We start from the raw sequence: 26,707 nt of genomic DNA on the forward strand, positions 1-26,707 counted from the left end.
TTCTAGTCCTGAGAGTTAAATATTTAAAAAGTTAGCTCCGTTTTAGAGTTCATGTATAATACAGAACTGATTTTCTGGGCAGCGGACTTCCTCTCATTTCCTTCTTTTTAATACACTATAATTCTGATCTCTCCTTTTTCAGTTCCCTGCATGAAAATTATTTAAACGTTGCACGCAAATCTTTTGTGAAAGAAGAAAAGGAAATTCAGTTTGTGGGTCTCAGCAGGAGCTCAGCTAATGCAGCTTAAAAAAATGCTGAGAAGGAAGCGCTTATCTGCAGGCAGAGCGCCCATGATTCTCTTCCTGTGCCAGATGATTAGCGCACTGGATGTACCTCTTGATCGTAAGTATTAACGTTTTAAAGCTGTTAAGCCCGGGAGTCAAAGCCTCCCCAGCATTTCCCATCACTGTGAGCTGTGTGAATGGAGAAGGTGTCTGTGTGATCCTGAAAAGCTAATCAAAATTAATTTGGCTTTTACCTACAGCACCTGGTGTTTATAAAGAGTCTCACCACAGAAATGGCCATTGAACCAGTCAGACCATTGCCCCCTCCCTATCATTATCTTTCTGCCTCCTCAGGTGCCTTTTGTGTACCATGGGGGCCGGGCAGCGGTGGGGAAGGAGCGAATTGTGGGCTGCCCTGGTCCTCCCAATGGGCGACTCTTAATAGAAGCGGTCCTGCGAGAAAACTATACGAATCACTTTGAAACAGTCATGGAGACTTCCCCACTTGTCCCCTCCCCACTACTCCATCCCCCGCCCCCTCACGTGCTCAGAATGGTCTGGAAAGATTGGGGGATGGTTTCTCAGCCAACCCCATGCCCCCCCCCCGTATCCCCAGACTACCCATAATTCATTTCTCTCGATTCCAACAGGGCAAAATTCACTTTACATTATGAGTCTGGATCTAGGACGTGTATCTTACCTAAAGCCTAGAGAAAGATCTTTGGTTTAAAAAAAAAAAAAAAAGTGATCAAAGACCAGAATGTAAAATTTTGTGAAGAAAACAAGTCATGGGCAAAAACACTATTTAAAATGGAACCAGCAACAGCTACTGTATCAGAGCCCACCCCTTTTCCTACCAGGAAAGTATACGCTGCAGTCTGCCTGCTCTGGGTGGCCTGGTTGTGAAAAAGAAAGATAATGCTGGGTTCCACCTCATCCCTTCTCTTGCAGTGGAAAGCAGAATTTCAGATTTGGACAATGACAGTACTTCAGATGCATCCTTTATTCTTGATCTGCCTGACCTCTTTAAATCCATTAGCTTCCTGAATAGAACATCTGTTTGGCAAGCTTTCCAAGGTGCAAGGAAGATAGCACTTTCCTGGGGCTATTCAATTGTTGGGATGTCTCTTTTTGCCAAAGAAGGTTGCAAGTCCCAGTGGGCAGACATTAAGGAGAGATGTGGTTTGCCCCACACTTGGTTGACTTCCTTTGCTATGCATCTATCATCTAAAGGACAATAAAATGCAACATTTTACTTCCTTTCAAAAAATATTCTTTGACCTAATTTCCATAAAAAAAAAAAATGTATGATTGGTTAAGCCCATTGGAGTTGGAATGCCCAAGTATAAAGAAGAGAGACAAAAGCACTTGAGAGAAATGGGCTTTTGTTCTCTCTTGTGTTAAATATATTCTCCCTTAATCTGACTGCTCAATCTAACAATCAGGGGGAAGCTGTCACCTACGGCTAACTCAATTATCGCTGCTAATGGAGAAGAGGCATAACCATGATGAAAAGAAAGTCACGGACAACCCAGGCGCTCGTGCATTAACCTTTACAAGTAGTAATGACAGGCAGCACTGCAGAATCATTTGAATTGCATGCTAATATAATTTCTACCCCGCCCCTATTCCTTACACCCCAGTCCATCTGAGCTGCTCCTTGGCGCGGGTACTAGCAACCCCTCGGTGAGGAGGAATTCTGAAGTAGAAATATGCTAACAGCTGAAAACTTCAATTACTGACTTGCAGATTAACCATAGAAATGTAAAAACCCAACACTGGTATTGCATTTGGCTCGGATGGAGCATTGGCACTGTAGTGATGTCCAGTTGTTAGGTATTATTACCATGGGCCTAGTGATGTCTGGGATAATAGGATCAGACACAACACAGTATGTGACAACTCACATTAATTGTAAATTTCAGCTCTTTTTCAAATTGAACATAATGACTTGTCCAGCACATGTACGGAATGGAATTAGCCATTCCTAGTCCTGGAAGAATCCTTTTTTGCTGAAAGCGTTCCTTTTGTTCTTCCATATGTTTATGTGGGATGGCTGCTGCAGGAGTAAACAAAGCCATAATGGGAGTGTCTTTCTTTTACAACCTCACGACTTCCACGTTCACTGTACTGGTTTTTTAGGTCAAACCAAATAGACAAGATGCCCCTTTTATCTCCAGGGTGCTAACGTTCTTATTACTAACATCTGGTTTTCTTTAATCCTGTTTGCCCACTCACCTGCTGATATTGATGGGGAAAAAGCAAAACTTCTTGAAGACTGTAAGTGTCTTTCTGTAATTATTAGGCAGTGTGAAAACTTGACCATGTCTTTGTTTTTGAATTAATACTGTGAATTGAATGCACAGCTTTAGGAGTTGTGACTAACGTCTTTTTGAGCATGTGCGTTTCCTATGGCTAAACATTGCATTTAAATACCAAGAAAGCAAGTTTAATATATGCCCTGCATGAATTCTGAAGACTCAGGTATTACTCTTTCTTTTACCAGTATGCTGCTCGACTAACTTGCAAGCTTTATTCGCATCTGATGTAACTCAGTGAGAAAATTCACAAAATTTAAAGAAAATGGCTGTCTGGGTCTAAATGCCATTAAATGCTTGCTGGCATCAAGGCATGTCTTTCGGTATCTTCCAGACTGTGCCTCGCCAAACTTCTTCAGGACTGTGTAGGCTAGCATCCCAGCAGTATAACGGCCCGGTGAAATTGAATATTGTTTTGAAGAGAGCAAAAGACAGTTAAGCAGCCCCCACTTACACCGTTTCTGAGGGGCTTGCTCTAAGCAGAAATTACTGCTCAAAAACAGAGTTTTCGGGCATTTGAAAAAATCCTTTGAGATTGGATTAACCAGGAAAATCATGTAAAATCACCTTTCCCCCCTACTTCTTCAAAGCGTTTGTTAGTTGCCAGGTGACCTAAGCACTGCTCAAAGTGGTGCCCGTAGACAGTAGACTCCTGACAGTTAGAGGAGGGCATCTAACTAGCTCTGCGGCAGACATGTGAACAGAATTTCTGGGTTTGAAACCACCAGACTTGCACCTCTGTCACTCGCAGAAAAATATAAGGAATTGGACTGAGGCACTCCTCACAGTCCCCCCCACCACCACCTGGGTATCCACCGTTCAGGTGTGAAATGCCAGGCTTCTTTCCATCATCCCAAACTCTATACTCCCAGAGCCTAAAGGATCACTCAAAGATGAAGCTGGTCCAAATAAAAATGATTATGACAATGATTTGCACAGAGCCCACGCTGAACCATTATGGTAGTGGCACGTACTAAGAATTTTCCACAGATTCTTTTATTTACTGCTCCCAGTGGCCCTAGAAGGTAGATAACCACTTTTAAACCCCATTTTCCCTCCAAGGAAAGTGGGGCTTACAGAAGGTAAGAAACTTGCTGGAAGTCTCACAGCTGGTAAGAAAGAATCAGGCGGGTTCTCGACCCCCAGCCCGGGTACTACCCAGCACAGGGAACCGACAGGGCTTCGAGACTGAGGGTTCTTTGTAGGGTGGTGGAGGCTAGGAAGGGCAGCCGGCCGAGCGGGAGCATGAGACAGGGGTGGCTCTCACTAAAGGGAGGGGGTAAATGGTACTGTTGAGTATCCAGCAGTTACTAGGTGCATAATAAATGATGACAGGAGCGAGCTCTGTTTTTGATCTGGGCTTTAGGTGTTATTTGGATGGTCAGAGCCAGCATTTAGTGTCCATCACAGTGGGCAGCAAGAAGACCAAACAAGTGAAGAGAATCATGTTGGCCGCTTTATAGGCCATCAGACATGGAAATGATACATTTAGCCCTGGCAACGATTAACCACAGTAAAGAAAGACAAGAGCAGAGGGCGATGAGTAAACTTTGGGAAACGCTTGGTTCGCAGGTGAAGGAGGTTTCACGAAGCACAGAGCATGGGCAGAAAGGGAAAAGCTTAAATGATCTAGATAAGTCTTTGTTGGGGGAGGGGGAGGGCTGTCCTGTAAGATGCTTAGCAGCATCTCTGGCCTCTACCAGACAGATGCCGCTACCACCTCCTGCCCCAAGGGTGACAACCAACATTGCTTCCAGAAATGTCCAAACGTCCCCCGAGGGGACCCTAGGTTGAGAACCCTGGTCTGTATGAACGGCTCTCCCTGGAGTTATACAAGGCAGTGGCTTCTACTGGGAGAGTTTGGTTCTCTTCTCCATAGGATTTGAAAATAAATGATCGGATAGCACTTTGAAGAGCAAAATGGAAAGGTCTCCTGTAACCGAGCACTTCCCAGTTCCACTGATCTTCTAAACGAGACTGTTTTATCTTTGCTGCTAATAGCCACTTACCTCCTGGCTCTAATAAGACATGCCAAGTCTCTGATTTACCCATCTTTTCAACGCTAACTTCCCAAATTGATTTGTTCCCAACATATATTAATTTACATTAGCACACTAATAAACTATAAGTCAGTTACTCTTTCCTAAGAAATGCCCATTTACCTCATAACTTAAATTTTATTGAAAAGCATCATTGGAACCAAAAAAATCACAGGAATTTCTCATTGTTACATCAGAAGAGAAATGGTCTTAATATTAAGCTTGTATTGGTAATTATTTTCCCAAACTTGTAGTGGGGGTGAAATGGGCTCTGTGAATCCCTATAAAGTTACCAAAAGGAAGTTGTGCTTTGACTTCAAAGTTTTAGGAGACTTTTAGTTAAAAAATCTAGTAACGTATGTGCTGCCACCATTGAAATTGCTAAAAACATTTGGAGCACAGTCAGTCTAGGGTAAGTGATTTTGACATAGAATGATTTTTATTATGATCTTAAGTGATTTCTTTACACTGTTCTTCTTTCTACAATTAAGTGGTACAGCCTCCAACCATTACTCAACAGTCTCCAAAAGATTACATTATTGACCCTCGAGAGAATATCGTAATCCAGTGTGAGGCCAAAGGGAAACCTCCTCCAAGGTGGGTGTGCTTTCTGCTCTGTTATAGAACTGAACATAAACATTGGTATTATGGTGATAGGTCCTGCCTATTGTCTTTCTGATGAATTGAAGTCAGATTGTTTTTCTTGGACACCCAGATAATTGATTGCATTTCTGGACTCACACCCTTCTGCAAAATGCTCCAAAATTATAGGGAGATGTGAACGAAAGCCTTCTAAGGGCTCTACCGCCCTTATGACATGGGCAAACCTGTTTTCTCTGGGCCTCAGTTTCTTCTTCTATAAAATAAAGAAGTTGAACTTGATGGCTTCAAAGATCCCTCCTTGCTCTGTAGAGGTCTATAAAATAGTCCTGAGTGGATTTTCAGACTTGGCAGGGCTCAGTACTGAGGATTCTCCATATGGATCCTGGCGTGAGCACTGCACAGAAGTTTAGAGGTGGGAGGGACATGAAAGGTTATCTGGTCCAACCAATAGATGTTGTAGATGGGACACTGATGCCTGGTAATGCTCCTCCATGCTACTACTCAGCAGATGCTCCGGCACTTGCGCAGTTATATATGGGAAGTTTGGAGAGTTGGATTATTATTATTAAAAGTAGTATGGATTTTTAGATAATAAAGAAGTGAAAGTCTCTAGATCTTTCCTTTCCAAGTCTGTCTATTGCCAGCCTTACCCAACTACCACAAACTGGCACCTGAGAAAAAAATCAGCTGGTACTAAATACTGCAGTGTATCAAAAACACCCTTTGAAGAGTTTGCTTCAAAACAGTATGTTCTGCCATATTGTTAGAAACCTCTAGCACCCAAGCCCCAAGGTGATGTCATTTCATGGAGTCCCCCTTCAGGTTCACACTGATGTGACACTTCCTGCCACTCTCTATAAGGCAGGATTACTATTTTGGGCCAGATAGTTTTGCACTACTATTTTGGGCCAGATAGTTTTTTGTTGTGGGAACGGGGACTGTCATGCGCATTATCAGACATTTAGCAGCATCCCTGGTCTCTGCCTTCTCTCCGTCGGTAGCTCCCACTTACCACCACCTCCCGCCCCGAGATGTTGGGACAACCACTGCCAAAGGGTAAGGAGTGGGAAGGGAAATCCCAGTGGGCAGGCAAAACACAGTGAGGTCTAGAGCTCAGTGCCTCTGTATAAATGTGGCCACTGTGGATTTATGACTAGTTGTATTTCATTACACGAGCGCCACAACTTCTGTTCCAGGCAGTCTTTTCTATAAATAAAATGGAAAAAGAAGAATTGCAGTTGACAATTTGAAATACTTCCTGAGGAATTTACAAAATCATCTCTTCTGGAATTGAGAATTCTCAAAATGTGTTTTATAGAGAATTACCACTTTTAATAGCCAACATTGAAAACACCACTGACCTCGTTCTCACCCCCTTCCCCCAACTTACACTTTGCATTTTGCTAACTTGAAACTGGCCTGATCCCTTTCAAATGCACTCATGTACCAGTACCTGGGAAGGCCTTTCTTGTCACATTTCAGCCCAGAGCAAAATTTTATAGACAGGTTATCAACTCTGTGAACAATGGAGTTTACAATAAAAATGCTAATAAAGCTCTAAGAGAACGTGCCTCGGAGACCTACTTTCTGTATTTTCTTTGAAAAATGACAGGCAATTTGTGTGCCTGATTTCCTTGAGACAGATTTCGGCTAGTTCTAAATGAAGACATGTACCTTAAAATGGTACATTTCTTTTTTTATTATGTTACGTTAATCACCATACATTACATCATTAGTTTTTGATGTAGTGTTCCATGATTCATTGTTTGCATATAACACCCAGTGCTCCATGCAGAACGTGCCCTCCTTAATACCCATTACCAGACTAACCCATCCCCCCACCCCCCTCCCCTCTAGAACCCTCAGTTTGTTTCTCAGAGTCCATAGTCTCTCATGGTTCGTCTCCCCCCCCATCATTTTTCCCTTCCTGCTATCTTCTTTTTTTTTTTTTTTTTAACGTATAATGTATTATTTGTTTCAGAGGTACAGGTCTGTGATTAAACAGTCTTGCAGCCCTTTTTTCTAAGCTCTGATTCAATGACACATTTTAGGTATGGAGCCTATTGCTCTTTCACTGAATATTAAAATGTAATCATTATCTCTAGAAGCCTACAAAACGGCTAGGAATTTGTGAAAGAGGAAGTCATCCTGTTTTTGTGGACTGTTAACAAGTTTAATGCTTGATGTGTTGGGCAGCTTCTCCTGGACCCGCAATGGGACGCATTTTGACATAGATAAGGACCCTCTTGTCACCATGAAGCCCGGCTCAGGAACCCTCACGATCAACATCATGAGCGAAGGGAAAGCAGAGACCTACGAAGGGGTCTATCAGTGCACAGCCAGGAACGAGCGCGGAGCGGCAATTTCTAATAATATTGTTGTCCGTCCTTCCAGTAAGTGGGACTTGTCTGCCAAACAGGACCCTATTTTTAAGGATGGCTCTGAGACTCAGCATCTGTGACCTCATCTAGATACTATTACAAGAAAGCAATGCCATTGATTCCAGTACTCTCACTTTGTTTTGCCTGAAAATTCTTGCTCCTTTCCACTAGCCTAATGCTTTGCCAACCCAGTATGTCTTTTATGCGAGTCCAGAATAAAACACCAGGAGTAAGAAAAGCGTTTCTTCCCCAAATTGATCAAATTATTAATTTCTCACGTATCTTATATATGAGCAAACTTCCGACAGCCCGACGGAAATAAATTCAGTATGAAATGGGTAATGGGTAATTAACATTTTTGTTTCTAAGTTTCACTGGAAATAGAGGGACCTCACTACCTTGAGATAATTGTGGCTCTTTTTGCAGTAGTCACTACCCACGTCCTCTCAACAACTTGTATTTAAAGAGCATGTATTTAAAGAACATAGCCATTTGCAGTTCTGGTCATTTTGAAAACTTGTTATTACCTGTGTTCATTATTGGGGAAAAAATTACAAATAACAAAAAAGAAATTGAAAAATTTACTCATGACTCTTTCCATTCAAGCAAGTGCCCACTGCTCTTTCCACATTTTCTAGGCAGATTTGCGTGTATGTGTTCCAACGGAGCTCATTCTGAAGTACTATTTTATAACCTTTTCTAACTTATCTACGTATCATGTATATTCTCATATCAATCTTCTACATACGTATACTTACTATATGACACTCAAAAGTGTAGGTGCACAATTATTCGTTTAAACAAACGTTTTGACATTTAGTGCCTTCCATTTTTTCGTAAAGAACACGCTCGTAGCGAAATTATGATGCATCTTCTTTTTTTTTTTACACACCGCAGCATGCTTTTTTTTTTTTAAGATTTTATTCATTTATTTGAGAGAGAGAATGGGAGAGAGAGAGATCATGAGAAGAGGGAGGGTCAGAGGGAGAAGCAGACTCCCCGCGGAGCAGGGAGCCTGATGCGGGGCTCCATCCCAGGACCCTGGGATCATGACCTGAGCTGAAGGCAGACGCTTAACCAACTGAGCCACCCAGGCACCCCTATAATGTATCTTCTTAATGATTTATTTAATAATACAAACTTTTAGACATGGAATTGCTGTGTCAGCATTTATACTATTAATGGCAGTGAATAAAAATCATCATTTTTTTAGCATTGGATTTAAAAGTTATTTTCTTGTTGTCTTAATGTATGTGAATTCTGAATTACTATTCCCCCCAAAAGTTTATTTTGTCTTCCTTTCTAGTGCTCTTTTATTTTTCAATGCAGAAATAACTTAGAAGTTATTATTTTATATCATAGGATCACCGCTGTGGACCAAAGAAAAACTTGAACCAATAATACTTCGAAATGGCCAGTCTCTGATCCTTCCCTGCAGACCCCCTCTTGGATTACCACCACCTATAATATTCTGGATGGATAATTGTAAGTTTTAAAAATAAGAACTTTCTGTCTTCAAGATTCTTATGATTGCTTGCTGTCACAATGAATTGTTACCTCTCATGATTCATAAAAATGTTTATAAGGTGTTTTAGAGATGCTCAAAAAAAAAAAGAAATGCTCGTTGAAATAAATAACATGTCATGAAATAAGCAACATGATTTTCTTGAGCACCTACTGTATACCAGGCACCGCTCTAAAGAAACCAAATTTCCTGCTTCCACCAAGCTCATATTCTATGCAGTGGGAATAGTTGGGGGTGAAGACAGAAGCAGAAATCAATGCATTTATAAAGTAGGCGTCAGGGGGCGCCTGAGTGGCTCAGTTGTTAAACGTCTGCCATCAGCTCAGGTCATGATCCCAGGGTCCTGGGATCGAGTCCCGCATCAGGCTCCCTGCTCTGGCGGGAAGCCTGCTTCTCCTTCTCCCACTCCCCCTGCTTGTGTTCCTTCTCTCGCTGTGTCTCTCTCTGTCAAATAAATAAATAAAATCTTCTAAAAATAAATAAATAAATAAAGTAGGCGTCAGTTGACAATAAGTTCTATGAAGAAAAATAAGCAGGGACATCTGGGTGGCTCAGTTGATGAAGCGTCTGCCTTTCGGCTCAGGTCATGATCCCGGGGTCCTGGGATCGAGTCCCGTGGCAGGCTCCCTGCTCAGCGGGGAGTCTGCTTCTCCCTCTGCCTCTCACCCCATTCTTGTGTTCTCTCTCTCTCTCAAATAAATAAATAAAATCTTAAAAAAAAAAAAGAAAAAGAAGCAGCGTTTTGAGCAGAGACTTAGAGGAATGAGAGAGCAAGGCAGGCCCCTAAATGTCCAGGTGGAAGGGAAACCGCAGGCCCTCTGAGGCAGGAGCATCCTAGTGCCTGGAAAGCCCCAGAGGGCAGCGTGGCCAGACCGCGGGAACCCAGCGGGAGGGAGACAGACAAGGTCGGAGAAGTCCGGGGCTCAGTACAGAGGGCTTTGGCTTTTGCTCTGAATGAAGCGGGGAGACACGGAAGGAGTGACTATACCTGGACCTAACCAGCTAGCATTAGCCCTCCTGCAGTTCCTGTGTGGGTTGCAGAGGGGACAAAGGCGGGGTAGGGGCACCGCCAGGTGGCCCCTGCTGAAATCCAGGCAGAAGCTGATGGTGACATGGACTTGGGTCGTGACCGTCAGGCGGGAACAAAAAGCTTCTGGATATATTGTGGACATGGAGCCTCCAGGATTTCTTGGGATCGGGCTGGGGGCGTGAGAGGGAGCGACCAAAGATAACTCCAGAGCTGAACACTGAGCAGCTGACAACACGGAATCACCATTTCCTGAAAAAGCAGAATCCTGAGGCTGGGGGCAGGGATTCAAGCTATTTGGGATGTGTTACCTTTTGTCATTCAGGTTGTTTTTTTTTTTAATCTCCAACAACAGCTTATATTTATTGGGCATTTATGAAGTGCCAGTCCCTTTGCTGAGAATTTTACGTGGGTTATCTCATCAATTTTTTACAACAACTCTATGGGGCATGTCCGATTATTCGTTCTACTTTTTATTTTTTTATATGTTTTTTATCGAAATATAATTGACAATGTCCTGTTAGTTGCAGGTGTACATCATAGTGATTTCATACTTTTATACATTATGGAATGATCCCCACAACAAGTCTAGTTACCATCTGTCACTATACAGAGTTATTACAATATGACTTATTCCCTGTGCTGTACAGTACATCCCATGACTTACTCATTTTATTACTGGAAGTTTGTACTTCTTAATTCCCTTCACCTATTTTGCCCATCCCCCAACCCCTCCTCAATTCTGGTAACCAATGGTTTGTTTCCTGTATCTGTGAGTCTCTTGTTTGTTTGTTTGTTTTAGATTCTACATATAAGCGAAATTATGTGGTATTTGTCTTTCCCTGTCTGACTTATTTCACTTAATACTCTCTGGGTCCATCCATACTGTCGCAAATGGCAAGATTTCATTCTTTTTAATGTTGTGTGGTAGTCCATTGTCTATATACCATGTCTTCTTTATCCATTCATCTATGGGTGGACACTTGGGTTGCTTCCCTGTCTTGGCTGTTGTGAATAATGCTGCAAAAAACATGGAGTGCATGTGTCTCTTCAAATGGGTATATTCATTTTCTTTGGATAAGTACACAGAAGGTGGAATTGCTGGATCATATGGTAGCTCTATTTTCAACTTTTTGAGGAACCGCCATACTGTTTTCCGGAGTGGCTGCACCAGCTTGCATTCCCACCAACAGTGTAGGAGGGTTCCTTTTCTCCACATCCTCACCAACACTCATTATTGTTATTTTTTCTTATATGTAATAGCCGTTCTGACAGGTGTGAGGTAATTAAACCTGTGGTTTTCATTTGCATTTCCCTGACGATTAGTAATGTGGAGCATCTTGTCATCTTTCCAGAAACTGAAGCACACAGAATAAAGTCATCCATTAGGCCATTTCACATCTGTCTACGCCGGTACTATCCTTAAGGGAACTGTTTGTTGCCGCCTCTCCTCCTCTGCTAATAGGTTAGCATATTACCTTAGAGGTAGCTTGGGGTTCTGCTTGGAGACCAGGAAACCAGGGTTGTGGAGGTGAGAGACCTGGAGGCCTGGAGGATAGCCATGAGGAGGTGCCCAGCAGGACTTGGAAGGCAGATGCCAGGCTCTGGTCAGCAATGCAGGAATGGTAGAGCAGAGGTGCTCCTAGAGCCAGGGGCTGGGTGAGAGAACTGGGGGTTGACTATACCTGGACCTAACCAGCTAGTTATGGGGGCAGAGCAAAGCCTGGGATGTGGAGATCAGGAGCCGCCCAGCGGAACTTAGGGACAAACCAGCAAAGCAGATGGGAAGGAACAGACCCTGAGGGAGGAAGAGAACAGAGACAGAGCAGTGTCCTTGGGATAAGGTGAAGCAAAATGTCAAGAAGACAGAACAATCAACTGTTTCAAAAGATCAGATAACTTCTGAGCTGACTGAAAAACAATTATTCAGTTTGGCGACACGGGGATCACTGTTGACCTTGAAAAGAATCGTTTAGGTGGACTGGTGGGAAGGAATGCAAAATATTTGTAGGGAATACAGTCTCTTCTCAGTGACATGATTTCCTCTGAATTCACAGACTGTTCACATTTCTAAAGAGAAAATTTCGCTGGAATATTTAATTTCCATTTGTGACTCTTATATGGAAAAATATTCAGAGAAAGTATCACAAAGAAATGAAAAATAAATATGTGAATGAATCAATGAACAAACATATTTTCCTGTTACTGCATAACAGCTTTTGAACAGATTTTGAAAGAATACATAGCGAATCGGTTGTAAATGAGAGGTGTATCCAAATGTCACTGCCGAAACGAGACTCAGTGTTTGGTCCTTGGTTCTTACCCAGAAATGATGACCTTTTCACTTAATACATAGGCGAATACTTGTAAAGTTTCAGAATCATCTGAATATGTAACTTTGTTTTCCATATTGCACTGCTGGGCTATGTCATTTACCTACCTTTTAGGCTCTTAGCAAACCATCTGGACCCTTCAAATGAAATTGCATCTGGAATACAAAAAAATTTTCAGATTTGTGTAGCATTCTTGTTGTAAGATGACATTATCAAGTTCTTCCTATCTGCATACATTTTTTTTTCTAAGTGTAAGGCAAAGGATCTCAGAGAGCAAAGTGCTACCACCCTCTTAAAGCCTCATTCCCTTTCATTTGACCTACCAACACCCATCAATAATAAAATACAGCACAAGAATCCGAAGAGAATAAATGAATACTTATCTTTAACTTTTTGTATTCATTAAATAAGTGTACATTATTTTCCTGAGTTATTTATTTTTTTTGAGAGCGAGCGAGCAAGAGCAGGGGTGAGGAGGAGCAGAGGGAGAGGGAAAGAGAATCCCAAGCAGGTTCCAAACCCGGCATGGAACCTGACGTGGGGCTTGATCTCACAACCCCGAGATCATGACCTGAGCTGAAATCGAGAGCCGGACGCTTAACTGACTGAGCCACCCAGGCCCGCCTCTTGAGTTATTCTTGAAACAACCCTTTCTCTAGGCATTCACGGCTTATAATCATGAATTTACAACCACCAACCAAGCCCCCATCGTGGCCAAGAACTTGGCTAACATGGCTAACCTGCATTCTTTCAGGCTCTGGCTCCACATTTCCCTGCCCCGAGGAGCTGCAGGCTTTCGACCACAATTTTGCGTTTCATATAGTGTTAGATAGGATGCCTTTTGCAGGAGGAGCCCACTGCTTGGCTCAGACTGGAGAGTCCTCCAGAAGACAGAACGCCTAGCCCCAAGGCTGCTGGAGTGTGCAGGTTTCCTCGTTCTCTCACTTCAGATGCACAGAATGCTCAGTTAGGGCTCCGGGAATTGAGTCAGAAGCTTTAAAACATGCATGTTGGGGCGCCTGGGTAGCTCAGTCATTAAGTGTCTGCCTTTGACTCAGGTCATGATCCCAGGGTTCTGGGATCGAGCCCCACATTGAAGCCTGCTTCTCCCTCTCCCACTCCCCCTGCTTGTGTCCCCTCTCTCGCTGTCTCTTTCTCTGTCAAATAAATAAGTAAAATCTTAAAAAAAAAAAAAAAAAAGCATGTTAGCCCCCCAAGTGTAAATTCATGCATAGATCAGTGTCCCCACCTCCCCAAGTCCTCCATCCACTTAGAAAGCCTTCCTTCAGTGCCTGAGGCTGGACAGTGCCTTAACTGGACCCGAGGGGAAGTAAACTGTGAAGCATGAACCGGGAAAGTACTGACTTTCATTTCATTTAATCACGGAGCCCCTAGCAAGGGCCCTGCGTGGGTTCAAGGATACAGCAGACCCTCTCTGTCCTCCTGGAACCTAAAGTCCCAGTGCAGAAAGACGGGCAATAAAGCACACACGGGCCAAGTAAAAATACATTGTAGGTTAGAAGGAAAGAAAAAAATCGTGGAGTGGGGGTAGGCTGGGCTGGGGTGGCCTCTGAGGGGCTCATCTACAGCATTCCATCATCATCACTCGCTGCTGTGAATGGCCCCCGTGTGCTCCCCGATTCCTCAGTGAGGCCACGGGCTCAGGCAGGGAGGGAGCCTGAGATGCCGGGCGCCTCACATGGAACCTAGTTTGAAGTTAGGTGCTCTCACAGTATCTGGTGTCTGACCGAGCATGTGGAGACAAGCCAACTTAACAGCCTTACAACCTTTTTTAACGCATTTTCCAAGATACATGTGTATATGTGTTTAACAGTTAGGGACTAACTTAAATATTAGGAAAAGTCCCACAAACTCTTTTGTAAAGCATTTTTTTGTTTGTTTACACTTGTTTAATACAACACTTAACTGTACGATTCTAATCTCATCTCTGCCCGCACTCCAGAGAAATTAGGGTTTGGCAGGTGCAGCTGGAGTTTTCATGTGTCCTGCTGTTTTTTTCTACAGTTACTTGCTTTTACTTGAAGAGCTTTATAGGGGGAAAAAAAATTCTGGTGAAGTTCACAAACTATTAGTAGATACATCTGTCTTGGTCATTGGGAAAGTGGCCACTTTGCAATGGAATCATCTGGATGTCTCTCTGCCTTTCTCCAGCCTTTCAGAGACTTCCACAAAGTGAGAGAGTTTCTCAAGGTCTGAACGGAGACCTTTACTTCTCCAATGTTCTCCCAGAGGATACCCGTGAGGACTATATCTGTTATGCCAGATTTAATCACACTCAAACCATACAGCAGAAGCAACCTATTTCCGTGAAGGTGATTTCAGGTAAGAGCTCAGCCTCCTGACTCTCTCTTTCAATGATGTTTGTAAGTGTGCCTAAGATATATTAACTAGTAAACACTACTGACTTTGAAGTACACAAGTTCATTGATCAGGAAACTACCCGTGACTAGTTACTGACGTGTTGGCAGATAAAGAGCACACATAACCTAGATACTGTATTTTACATTCTTTGCTGATTTCACTGTTGCTGTTTCCACAGTAACTTTCTGGGTCTACTTGGTCCCTGGAGCATTTGCGTGTGCTTTATGCCCCAGCGTGCCTTTAATTAGCAGCCCTACAGCTTCAGTTTTGTGTCCCTATATTACTGGCTGGGTGGCTGAGTGAAGTCATCAGTCAGTCAGTCACGTACAATGTAAAAGCCTGGGTTTACGTGCTAGGGATGGCATTTGGTCAGCATAGCTATATACGTTTGCTTTTGTTGCCCGATACCTTTTTATAGTACCCTCTCCCCTGTTTTTTGCATTCTTCATAATATTCTGTTTATTTCAGTGGATGAATTGAATGACACCATAGCTGCTAATTTGAATGACACTGAGTTTTATAGTGGTGAGTTACGGTGACTGCAATTGATGCTCCTCTCCTTCATCGTAGAATTCAGTTCACTAACTTCACCTCCATAGCTATTAAACCTAATTTCTTCATGAGAGTCCTAGTTCCATGTTTAATACTGCTAGAACGAATGTGTGTTTTCTATGAAATTTAGCTATAAGCTTACGTCCTGTCACTAAAACATTTTGCACGTTGTATGTATAGTAATAAAAATTATTATCACTGTTTTCATGTGAAGCACCATTTCCCGTGATTTGGAAAAAAAAAACTTTCATGTATGTTTAGAATTATATTTTTCATTTTTTTGTCTTGTTCACAAACTTTTCTCATTAACCAAATAAGAGTGCATTAACCCGCTAGAATACTAACTCGTCAGTCTTAATAACTGTTAGCAACTAACATCAAGTGGATTTTGATAGTAAAACATCACATTTCCCATCTGTTCTCACATGACATTATCGGTGTCATATAATTAGCAATAGCATTTCTCTTAGTTTTGTTTAAAACCAAGTCACTATCTTCAGTAGAAATAGCCTTTTTAAAAATAGAGCATTTAACTTTATCCTTTTAAAAAGAAAAGAATTTGGTTTCCTTAAGGGAAATGTGACTTTCAGGTATAAGGTCTATCAATGAAAATTGTGGTTTCTGGATATGAGGGTCCTCTCAATGGTCTCTAAGGCAGAATTTCTGCGGTATTAATTTTTTACCCTTGAGATATAAAGTAAAAACATTAAGGTACTATCAATGACCGGAGTAGGCATACCACAACTTCTGCCTTACTATTTGATTTTAATATATCCTGAAAAAGATGGGTCTCAAAACCGTTCCCAAAGTGATTTCAGAGAAGTAAGGTTTCCTCCACAATTTCTAAAGTCTTAGGAAAATTCTCATTTCTCTCAAGTAATACCTTCCCTGGTATTCAGTTTTTTTTTTCTGAGAAATGAGAATAATTCATATATTACCTTTTCACTCACTTTTGGTGAGCATCAAATAGATAATGCATTTAAGTGTTGAAAACTGTAAAGGGCTATAGAACCTTAAGATGGTATAATTCCTACTTCACGTTTTTCTGAGAGGCCATTAGAAGGTAAGGCCACATTTAAACAAGGTTTCCATAAAACGGAAGATAGCCTACGTGGGCCTCCCTGAGATCTCGGACTTGAGGCCTCTTTATTTTTTCATTGAGGAAACCAAGTTCAATTTATTTAACATTCATTATTCTTAATGTATGGCACACAATTTGCCAGACCTCTGTCAATAACTTTCTAGTTTTGTTTTGTTTTCCATAAACCTTGCAGTTTGGGCATCTTGATATTTAGACATCCCCCACAGATTTATGTCCATGATTAATCAATGGAATTGACTATGATGTTGTCCCTAGTGTAAACCAAACTACCCACTTCCATAGTCACAGCTTTCAGAAAAATCTAACATCTTCCGCGATATGTTTAATTTTCACTTTGACCCGAGCACTAATTTTAAGAGTTGGGCAGTTTGATAATGTGACTTTCCTCTATGTCTACATTTTGAAAATTTGCCAAAGCACCAAAAATTCATAAAAACCTAACCCAAATTAAAGGAATGCACAAGAGTAAAATAGTCCTTCGTATTAGTGCTTACTGTAACCAACATCGTTTCCGTTGCTGAGTGAGCAGTGTTTGTAAGGCAGAGTGTGTGGACGTGCAGTTTAACGAATTTCACAGTGTTAAGTGGTTTTGAAAAGGGATTAGATTTTTAGGCAGTGAACTGTGTTTCTAGAAAAACATATTCATAACTTTTAATCCATATGATTGTATTGTTTGCAGCAAAATCAAATAGAGAGAGGCCACCAACCTTTTTAACTCCAGAAGGCAATGCCAGTCATAAGGAAGAATTAAGAGGGAATGTCCTTTCGCTGGAATGCATTGCAGAGGGACTGTGAGTTCGCGCTTTCTGTCTTTTTTTTTTTTTAAGATTTTATTTATTTATTTATTTATTTATTTATTCATTTATTTGAGAGAGAGAGAGAGAGCACCGGCCGGAGAGAGCATGAGCCTGTGGGCAGGGGAGGGGAGGGCAGCGGGAGAAGCAGACTCCCTGCTAAGCAGGGAGGCCAACCTGGGGGCTTGATCCCGATCCCAGGAGCCTGGGCCCGAAGGCAGACTCTTAACCGACTGAGCCACGCAGGCGCCCCTGCACTTTCTGTCTTGCTGTACATTTCTTACAGAAACCTGCTGAATCGGAAGAGAGGCTGATATTACAGCAACACTCATTGTCTTATACTAATTCCATCAAGCATCAAGAAAAATGTGATAATTGTTTTCAAAAATAAGCTGTATGAATCTCCTGTTATTGAAATATTCTCATAATAGTGTTCCTCTTGAAATAAGTATCAGTAGTCACCTTATGGTTGCTATGATTACAATTAGGGTGTAGTATTTTGCTACTGTTATGTAACAGACAACCTCAAAACCTAGCGGCTTAAAAACAATAGCTGTTTATCGTTAATCATTCATCCGCAGGTCGCAGGGCAGTTGCTGTAACGGGCTAGAGCGGGATGTTTTAGGGTGAGCCTGCTCATGCCTCTGCTGGGCAGCTCCGCTGAGGGTTCACAATTCCAGGTGTCTGCTGGCTGCTCGCAGGGCAGCTCTTGGCCTTGAGTTTCTCCTGTTCCTCCAGCCATCTAGCCCTGGCTTATTCTCCTAACAACAGAAGCACATGCACGGCCTCTTAGGGCTCTTGGGTCTAGCCTCAGAATGGGCACTCTGTCCCTCCCACTACTTCCTGTAGGCAGGTCACAAGCCTAGCTTCTTTTTTTTTTTTTTTTTTTAAAGATTTTATTTATTTATTTGAGACAGAGAGAATGAGAGACAGAGAGCATGAGAGGGAGGAGGGTCAGAGGGAGAAGCAGACTCCCTGCCGAGCAGGGAGCCCGATGCGGGACTCGATCCAGGGACTCCAGGATCATGACCTGAGCCGAAGGCAGTCGCTTAACCAACTGAGCCACCCAGGCGCCCAAGCCTAGCTTCTTTGCAGATGCCTCAGGACAGCTGTTAAATTAGGTGCACATCAGTGGCAAGTTTCTACATCGTTCCATCTTAGCCCTGGCACCGAGCAAGTGCTATTGATGTGGGCACATTTGCTGAAAACATTGAATGGAGTCTCAGAAACATTGTCGTGATCCCATGTCCTGACCTGGTAATGCAACAGTTTCTCGATCCTTCCCAGAACTGACCTCCAGGAATGGCTTTACTGCAGGAGACCTGTGGAGGCCTCTGCTGGTCACGTCAGGGAATCACAACACACACTACTCAGTTCAAATAAATGAAACTAGCAAAACGCCCCTTTAAAGATGTATTATGTATCCTTCCCACCAGAATAAAAAAACAAACCCCCAAACCCTTGCAGTTTTCATCATCATGGTGTTAGAAAGTAGTTTAATCTACCAACCTCCAACCTTTTGGGAGTAGAGATACCCATTCTCACAATTTTGTGATTCCCCTTCCTGTGAAGAGTCTATTACGTAAAAACTAAAATATGGTTGATATTTGGAAATTGCATAAAACTTCCAAAAGAATTTTTAAAACCTTGGGATGTTATAAAACTAATATTGGGGGTTCTTATCATTTACAAACCAGTAGCTGGAGGACTCACAGAATCAAAATATTTCTAATTCTTAACAACTGTTCAGTAGAATACTAAGCAGGCTTCCAGAACAATCCATGACTTAGTTTGACCTCATGCTTCTAGCCCCATGATCCATTCACCTTCAGATCATGTGAGGTGCAGATTATCTGAATAAAAAAAAAAACACCGGAATATGCTATCAGATACCACATGGGTCTCGTATCTTCCACTTTTTAAAATGACTTTACATTTTCTACCTCTTTTTATATTCACAGCAGGTTTTATTTTAGAAGTTATTTCATCAAAGAAGTATGTTCAATTATTTCTATTCAGCTACACAAGCCAGAAGCAATTCTACAATCAACCAATTAATCCCACTTGCATTTCTAAGGACAAATATTGTGATCTTCCTGAGGTTCCTAGGCCTTTTTTTTTTTGGTCTTTATCTTCCCAACACACAACTCAGTACTTGGTCCGTAGTTCAGTGCTTAGTAAATGTGTCCAGTGGATTTTTATTTTACCCTCATAAAAATCTTCTAAAGTCACTAGATCAAAATTCTTCCATTTGATAGGGAAATGTGTGCAAAAGTTCATGGGCACAAATATATATATATATCAGCTCTTTTTTTTTTCTGCATTTTTAACTCTAGCTGATAAAAAAACTCAGTATCATTAATTTCATAGTAAGCCTTTCGATTAACGTATTCCTTCCTGTAAAATTTTCGAAGAGTGTCTCACTGATCAGAACTTTGAAGAGAATAAAATAATGAGGCCCCTTCAGCGAAGTCGCTAGGCTAGGCTGCTCATTACATCAGGGAGGTCAAAGGTCATGGAGTGCCATGCGTTACCACAGTGCTGCTTCCCTGACGGTGCTAGCTCACAGAATTCGCTACAGGGGCTTAAGCATTATTTATAAAAGTGCTAGTTACAGTGTCTTTCTAGTCCTCATGATCTTTAAACAAAGAAGTTGTTACCAACTTTCATGAAGATTCACCCTCAAAAGCAGTGAGGTGAACTTCTTTTCTAATAATATTTATTTGTCTTATCAGGCCTACCCCAATTATTTACTGGATAAAAGAAGATGGAACACTGCCCATCAACCGGACATTTTATAGGAACTTCAAGAAAACTCTACAGATCATTCAGGTTTCAGAAGCAGACTCTGGAAATTACCAGTGTATAGCCAAAAACCCATTGGGAGCTATCCATCATACCATTTCTGTTACAGTTAAAGGTATACGATTGTTTCAAATGCATGGCTCTTGCCTTCATGAGAAGTCATAAATCTTCAATTACATACACCTCTGATCTGATTCTTCAATTAATAATAAATGTAAATTCATATCAACATTCCTGACACCCTCTTTTCTCACTGCTCTTTAGAGTGCATCTAAATCAGGTCAAAAATTCTCTTTCTCAAACCTTCCTCGTAGAAGAATTCCAATTAATAACTGTAGAAAGAAGGAGGGAAACCAGAAATCACCATTAACATCCCACGGTTATAACTCCTGCAGGCAAGAGCCAGTGATGAAAGATGGATGAAACTTTAAGGAGAAACAGGGGATCCCCTTGGCCTCAAAGTATTTCTTCTCACACACACACCCCAAAAATTAGTTACGGAAGCAGGTTTAACATATTTTCACAAATTCTTCACCTTTCCTCTGGGAAGGAGATGGAGCTGAATTTCCCACCCTTGAGTGTGGGCTGGACTTAGTGATTCACTTCTAATGAATAGATTATGGAAAGCAGGTAAATAGCAACTTTACAGAGAAACCTGGCAGATAATACCCTAACCATGTGCTCAAGGTTAGCATAAGCAGTAAAAAGTCATGTTGGTATCGTGGACCCCCTAAAATGATGCAGTAAGAGGGATCCATCACCCAAAACCTCAGTCTGATCATGAAAAAACACCAGACAAACCCAAGTTGAAAGACATTCTATGAAATAACCAATCAGTACTGTTTAAAAGTGTCAAGGTCACGAAAGACAAGGAAAGACCAAGAAACTGTCAGATTGGAGGAAACTAGTATGGCGACAAGACAAGTAAAGACGATGTGGTATCCAGGAGAGGGTCCTGGGACAGAGAGAAGCCATTAGTAGAAGAAGATGTAGTTTAGCTAATGGTATTGTACCAGTGTTAATTTCTCGTGTTGATAACTGAACCATTGTTATATAAGGGAACATTAGAGAAAGCTAGATGAAGGGCTCATGGGAGTTCTCTATCCTAACTTTGCAACTTCTCAAAAATGCGAAGTTTTTTAACTTCCTTCCCAGGTTTATAATTATGTGTATTCTGCAGGGCTCAGAATCTAAATTCATGTTTCTTAGCCCTATCTGTCCCTGTAAATTGCTCTATAACCTTAGCGAAATCTGTTACGTTTCTAATGTCTGGTTAATTTAATGTAAAGTGAGATGGTCTTTGTATCAAAAGGCTCTAGAAATAATACATAGTTGTCTGTGAATCTCTTGAAACATTCTTTTGAAAATCTAAAGTGTTCTTTGAGGCATCACTTATGAATTTATTTACTCTTAAAAAAAGGAAGCTAACAAATATTTTGCAAAATATTTTTATTATTAAAATAGTTCAGCATAATAGATTTGCTAGAATACTTGTATGATTCAAGTGTTTGTGGGTTTTTTTTCTTTCATTCACAAAGCGGCCCCATACTGGATCATGGCACCTCAAAACCTTGTGCTGTCCCCAGGAGAGGACGGGAGGCTGATGTGCAGAGCCAATGGCAACCCCAAGCCCAGAATTAGCTGGTTATTGAATGGAGTCCCAGGAGAAAGTAAGTTGCCTTGACAGGCTCCGCGGTTGCAGTCCATTTTCAGAGCATAGCTACATCTCAGCAGGGAACAGGTGGGGATAAAATCACTGGTGGTGAGGAAGGAAGCCATGTGTAGTTTAAACAGAGGCACCAAATTAAGGCTGTTGAATCTCAGATCTGTACCTCTGAAACAAATAATGCAATATATGTTAAGAAAAAAAAAAAGAAGAAGATAGCAGGAGGGGAAGAATGAAGGGGGGGAAATCGGAGGGGTAGACGAACCATGAGAGACGATGGACTCTGAAGAACAAACTGAGGGTTCTAGAGGGGAGGAGGACAGGAGGATGGGTCAGCCTGGTGATGGGTATTAAAGAGGGCAAGTACTGAATGGAGCACTGGGTTTTATATGCAAACAATGAACCATGGAACACTACATCTAAAACTAATGATGTAATGTATGGGGATTAACATAACAATAAAAAAATAAAAGTTAAAAAAAAAAAAAAGAGGCACCAAATTACCTTTGGATGTTTATTTTATTACCTTTAGATATTCTTTATGACAGAGTACTCTGTGCCCTTAACGTGACGGCATGTGTTGATTAGGACTTGGCAATATTTCCTGTTTTTTTACATGGATCCAGGGAAGAATGACAGGGTCAGAAAGAAACATTCCTGCAGAGTTCAGATGATCGTCTCTGTTCCGAATGTCGAGTGTTTTGTGGAGACAGCACAGGAGTCCAAGGAGACACGGAGGGGAGGCTGTGACGAGAATAAGAGACACAGCTGTGGTCATTTAAAGAGTTTTCATTCCTAAGCACAGCCCAGATGTTCCCCAGTTCTCTGGTCTTCAGAGGTCACCATCCCATTTAATGCCCACAGAAGAACATACCCTCTGACCGTGACTACATGCAGGACCCTCGGTCTTTGCCTAGTCTTCCCTCCCCAGGTATGCCAAGCTCACTGGAGCAGTACTGATGCAGGCCTGGCTGCTGTGGGCCACCCCTTCAGCCGTCTTCCCTGGACCACTCGTGGCTCTCGCTCTCTCAACCAGCTTCTCCAGCCTGCCACCACGCTGCCCAGAACGGTCCCCCAAAGTGTGGTCACAGGCCCATCCATTAATCTAAATCACAGCAGACACCAGCTTTACAAAACCTGGGGAAAGGCTTGCGGATAGTGGAAGGCTTGAGGATGATGGCAAAACAAAACAAACTTAAAATCGGATATTGCCCCTCCCTGCTCCCAGATTCCTAAGAGAGAGAGCACACCAGCTCTCCTTTTGTCCCGGCCTCAGCCACCACCAGCGGCTGCTTGAAGGAGAATCTCTGCACATTTTCCCCTTCTTGAAGTTCACACCCAGACCCAGAGAGAGAGAGAAAATTGGCTTTCATTTAAAACCTAGACTCAGGCTCACCCTCTAGCCAATAACAATAATTAGCAAAGATATTCTTGACTCACAATAAAGACAACGTTCAGGCTTATGAAGTAGAGCAGCTTTGCTCCTCATTGCCTCCAAGCCAGAGACAAAAATTGGTTCTACTTCTACATAACTAAAAGGTCCATTAAACTGGCTTTTCTGAAATAGTCTTCACCCTAGGATGGATCTGAGAAATGCTGGCAGATTTCCATGGCTCAGTCCCTGTGGCTCACCATCCAGGTCTTACAATGGCAGGTCTAGACCAAGGAAGAGCTCCCCGTTCCATGAATTTTATTAGGAATTTGTGTCACACTACGCAGTAGTTATCAGATACTCTAAAAGAGACAGTCTGTGTTTACTGTGAAAGGAAATTATGTTCCTGGGAGAATGCAGATTACACAGAGGCCGGCAAATGGGGCTTGGGTATTTCTGCTCCCAATTTTAACCATGATCGGGATCAGGAAGAAGTGCAGAGAGTACTTTGTGGTTGTGCATTGGGAAGCTGTGGCCATGAATGGAATCCGAGAAAAGAGGAATATGGCCCAGATCTAAAGAAGAAGTTTTATGGTGCGCTCTTGGATTTTCCCAGGAATGCATACAGAACGGCAGGAAAGGCTGGAGCGTTGCGGCAACACGGTTTGCAGCTTTGGAGGGTCTGTGCCCTTTAGGGAGGGTTAACCGCACACTTGAGATCTGGCCTCCGTGGGACTGACAAGGCGGTGCCTCTCAGGGAGCCTTGTGGCTCCAGTTAAATTAAGAGCTTTGAAAGGCACTCATAGACACTCCCCTTTAAATGAAATATCTGGGGGCAGGATCAACCCAGAAAGGCCTGCCTGGGGAGAGTGGAGGCACAGGACAGCGGTCCTGTGATGCAAGTTAGGCCCTTCTACCGTAACCCCAAATCATCTGATTAGGTCCTGAGCAGAAAGTTAGAACAAAATCTCCCAAATCGGGTTCCAAATTCGTTCATATAATGAAGCGGGGGAAATCGGAGGGGTAGACGAACCATGAGAGACAATGGACTCTGAAAAACAAACAGGGTTCTAGAGGGGAGGGGGGTGGGAGGATGGGTTAGCCTGGTGGTGGGTATTGAGGAGGGCACATTCTGCATGGCCCACTGGGTGTTATGCACAAACAATGAATCATGGAACACTTCATCTAAAACTAATGATGTAATGTATGGGGATTAACATAAGAATAAAAAAAAAAAGAATTTCTTCAAATTCGTTCATATACCAAGGTGATATGAAGCATCTATGAATGGTGGCTTCCTCCGCATCCGGTGGCCAGGCTCAGAGTGCATGGGTTCATGCGCGGGATCTCATCACTAATAGGTGATGGGCTTGCAGCAGCTGTTGGGGACCCTCGTAGCTCTCTGCACAGTGGTCCTGCAGGACCACCCTGTTCCCTGCCCCTACCCCCGGCAGCTGATCTATCTACAGACTCTGCTGAGCCTTGACTAGCTGAGTTCAGAGTGAACCCTACCTGTCTCCCCTCGTGTTGACCTCCCCTGCTCCAACATAAGGAGTAAATGTGGAAGAAAACGGTCAAAAAATCTGTAGAAGTTTAAAGAGCGTTGCGCCTCTCCCCTTTCCATCCTGTTTGATAATTAGCCTGTGATCCGGAGACCCCGAAATCGAATTGCCTTTGAAGTTTGGGGGCCACTCTAGACAAGGGAGACGGGCTTGTTTCTCATCTGCAGCTTGTTGAGCTATGCACCCCACAGATGCCTGCAGAGATGGAGCAGTGGGGGACGGCAGAGAGGCAGGCTGTGTGAGGGACGGCACAGTCGCCACAGGACTTGGTGGATGGAATTGGCATGGCGAGGGTTCCTAACCTTCAAGGGGGCCTCGTGTAGACCCCAGCAATTAGCTGGGAGCACCAGCTGTGGTGGCCACCACACCTTCCCTTAAGAAGCTGCAGAAACCTCGAGGGGGGCAGCTGCTGAGGGAGAGGGTCCGGGGACAGCCACGTCCCTGCAGCAGGGGGCATGGAGGGCACGGTCCAGGATATTCCCAAGATTCCACCAAGGCATCTCCCTTCTGCCTTTTCGCCAAAGTAGAGGGCTCCGTTGGCATCCCCTTATGAGAGATGGAATAAGTAGATGAAGGAAAACTGATCTCCACACCCAGAGATGTGTTCTGCACCATGGCCAAATGTTCAGACTTCAAGGAGATGTTTATAAAGTGGACTGCCTCAGAAAATCTGAGCGTTCATCTCATGTTAAACCACTGTGTGCTCCAGTCTCTGGTTTCTCTTCTCCACACTGCACACACTTTCTAGTTAATCCATTGCACCCCCCCCCAAAAAAAATCCATTGCACAAAGTTCTTTTTGAAATAAATTATGCAATAAATATAAAAATGTTTTTTTTAAATGGATAGTGCTCTCTACATAGAAGGTGGCACTCATTATTATCCTCAGTATCTAAACGTTGGAAGCATTTCTAGATCTGGCCAGCTGTGTCAGGACAGTTAGAATAAAAGAATGTCTTGTTGGAAGGCTATCACCCCAGTTCTGAACCTTACCTTTGGAGCTTTAAATTGTATGTGATGACTCCATGCTCAGATTTCTTTCTCCGTTGTTCGTTTATAGCAAAGAAAGTTGCTTATTCCCACAAGTAATCATTATAGCTTTGGATACCTGGGATTGGGTTGCTGGACAGTCACTCCTACCCAGTAGCCAGCACAGAGACTCCAAGGGCTTCCAGTAGCTCTACACTAGTGATTTTCGTCTTTGTCCAATCCCAGCTGAGCTTCCATATGTCACTGTGGGTGCCTGGGTTTGTTTGTGTTTCTTTAATTAAAGTGCTTAAGGAAAATGTAACCCCAACCCCCACGGAGGGATATTAGTTTATGCACCACTCTTACCTAAAGGATTTATTTTATTCCTGAACACCTTGCCAAAAAATAAATATTTGAAGACTGCTCCATTAAGCAGCAATAAAACAGATACAGTCTGATGCCCTTTAGGTAAAGAATAACATTAAAAAGAGTTGATGGCAAGGAAAAATGCAAGGGTGGGCTACATAAAAGCTCCTTAAAATGGTTTATGTTGTGATTCATGAGTCCCCACTGAGGGAAGATTGTCCTACTGGCCTCATTAGTTGAGCTGGTCTTCCAAGTTCATGGTTATGTATTTTTATTGTAGTTAAAAATAACACATGAGCGCCTGGGTGGCGCAGTCATTAAGCATCTGCCTTCAGCTCAGGTCATGATCCCAGGGTCCTGGGATCGAGTCCCGCAACAGGCTCCCTGCTCCACGGGGAGCCTGCTTCTCCCTCTTCCATTCCCCCTGCTTGTGTTCCCTCACTCACTGTGTCTCTCTCTGTCAAATAAATAAATAAAATCTTTAATTAAAAAATTTTTTTAATTATCTAAAACTAATGATGTAATGTATGGGGATTAACATAAGAATAAAAATAAATTTAAAAAATTTTTTAATTAAAAAAATAAATAAAAAAGACGTAACATAAAATTTACCATCTTACTCTTTTTTGAGGTTATAGTTCAGCGGTGTTAAGTATATTCATCTTACAGTTGAATAGATCTCCAGAA

The 26,707-nt window shown here is 42.5% G+C and overlaps 1 protein-coding gene across 22 annotated transcripts in view; it reads left to right on the forward strand.

Annotated features, from left to right (window-relative positions):
- Window positions 1-237: 237 nt before the first annotated feature.
- Window positions 238-26,707, forward strand: part of NRCAM (neuronal cell adhesion molecule) — a 72,409-nt gene continuing 45,939 nt past the window's right edge. For 8 of the 22 annotated variants that reach the window (XM_044920035.1, XM_044920040.1, XM_021682910.1 and 5 more), the window contains exons 1-10: window positions 238-343; window positions 2,488-2,505; window positions 5,074-5,179; window positions 7,382-7,578; window positions 8,929-9,051; window positions 14,624-14,794; window positions 15,302-15,358; window positions 17,167-17,278; window positions 20,017-20,201; window positions 21,625-21,756. In XM_044920035.1, the coding sequence (XP_044775970.1) occupies window positions 238-343; window positions 2,488-2,505; window positions 5,074-5,179; window positions 7,382-7,578; window positions 8,929-9,051; window positions 14,624-14,794; window positions 15,302-15,358; window positions 17,167-17,278; window positions 20,017-20,201; window positions 21,625-21,756 (1,207 nt within the window). The remainder of the gene's footprint in view (window positions 344-2,487; window positions 2,506-5,073; window positions 5,180-7,381; window positions 7,579-8,928; window positions 9,052-14,623; window positions 14,795-15,301; window positions 15,359-17,166; window positions 17,279-20,016; window positions 20,202-21,624; window positions 21,757-26,707) is intronic. The other 14 variants (XM_044920046.1, XM_044920047.1, XM_021682913.1 and 11 more) reach the window with 5 other exon arrangements.

Source organism: Neomonachus schauinslandi, chromosome 12 (genome assembly GCF_002201575.2).
Source record: "Neomonachus schauinslandi chromosome 12, ASM220157v2, whole genome shotgun sequence".
Taxonomy (NCBI): Eukaryota; Metazoa; Chordata; class Mammalia; order Carnivora; family Phocidae; genus Neomonachus; species Neomonachus schauinslandi.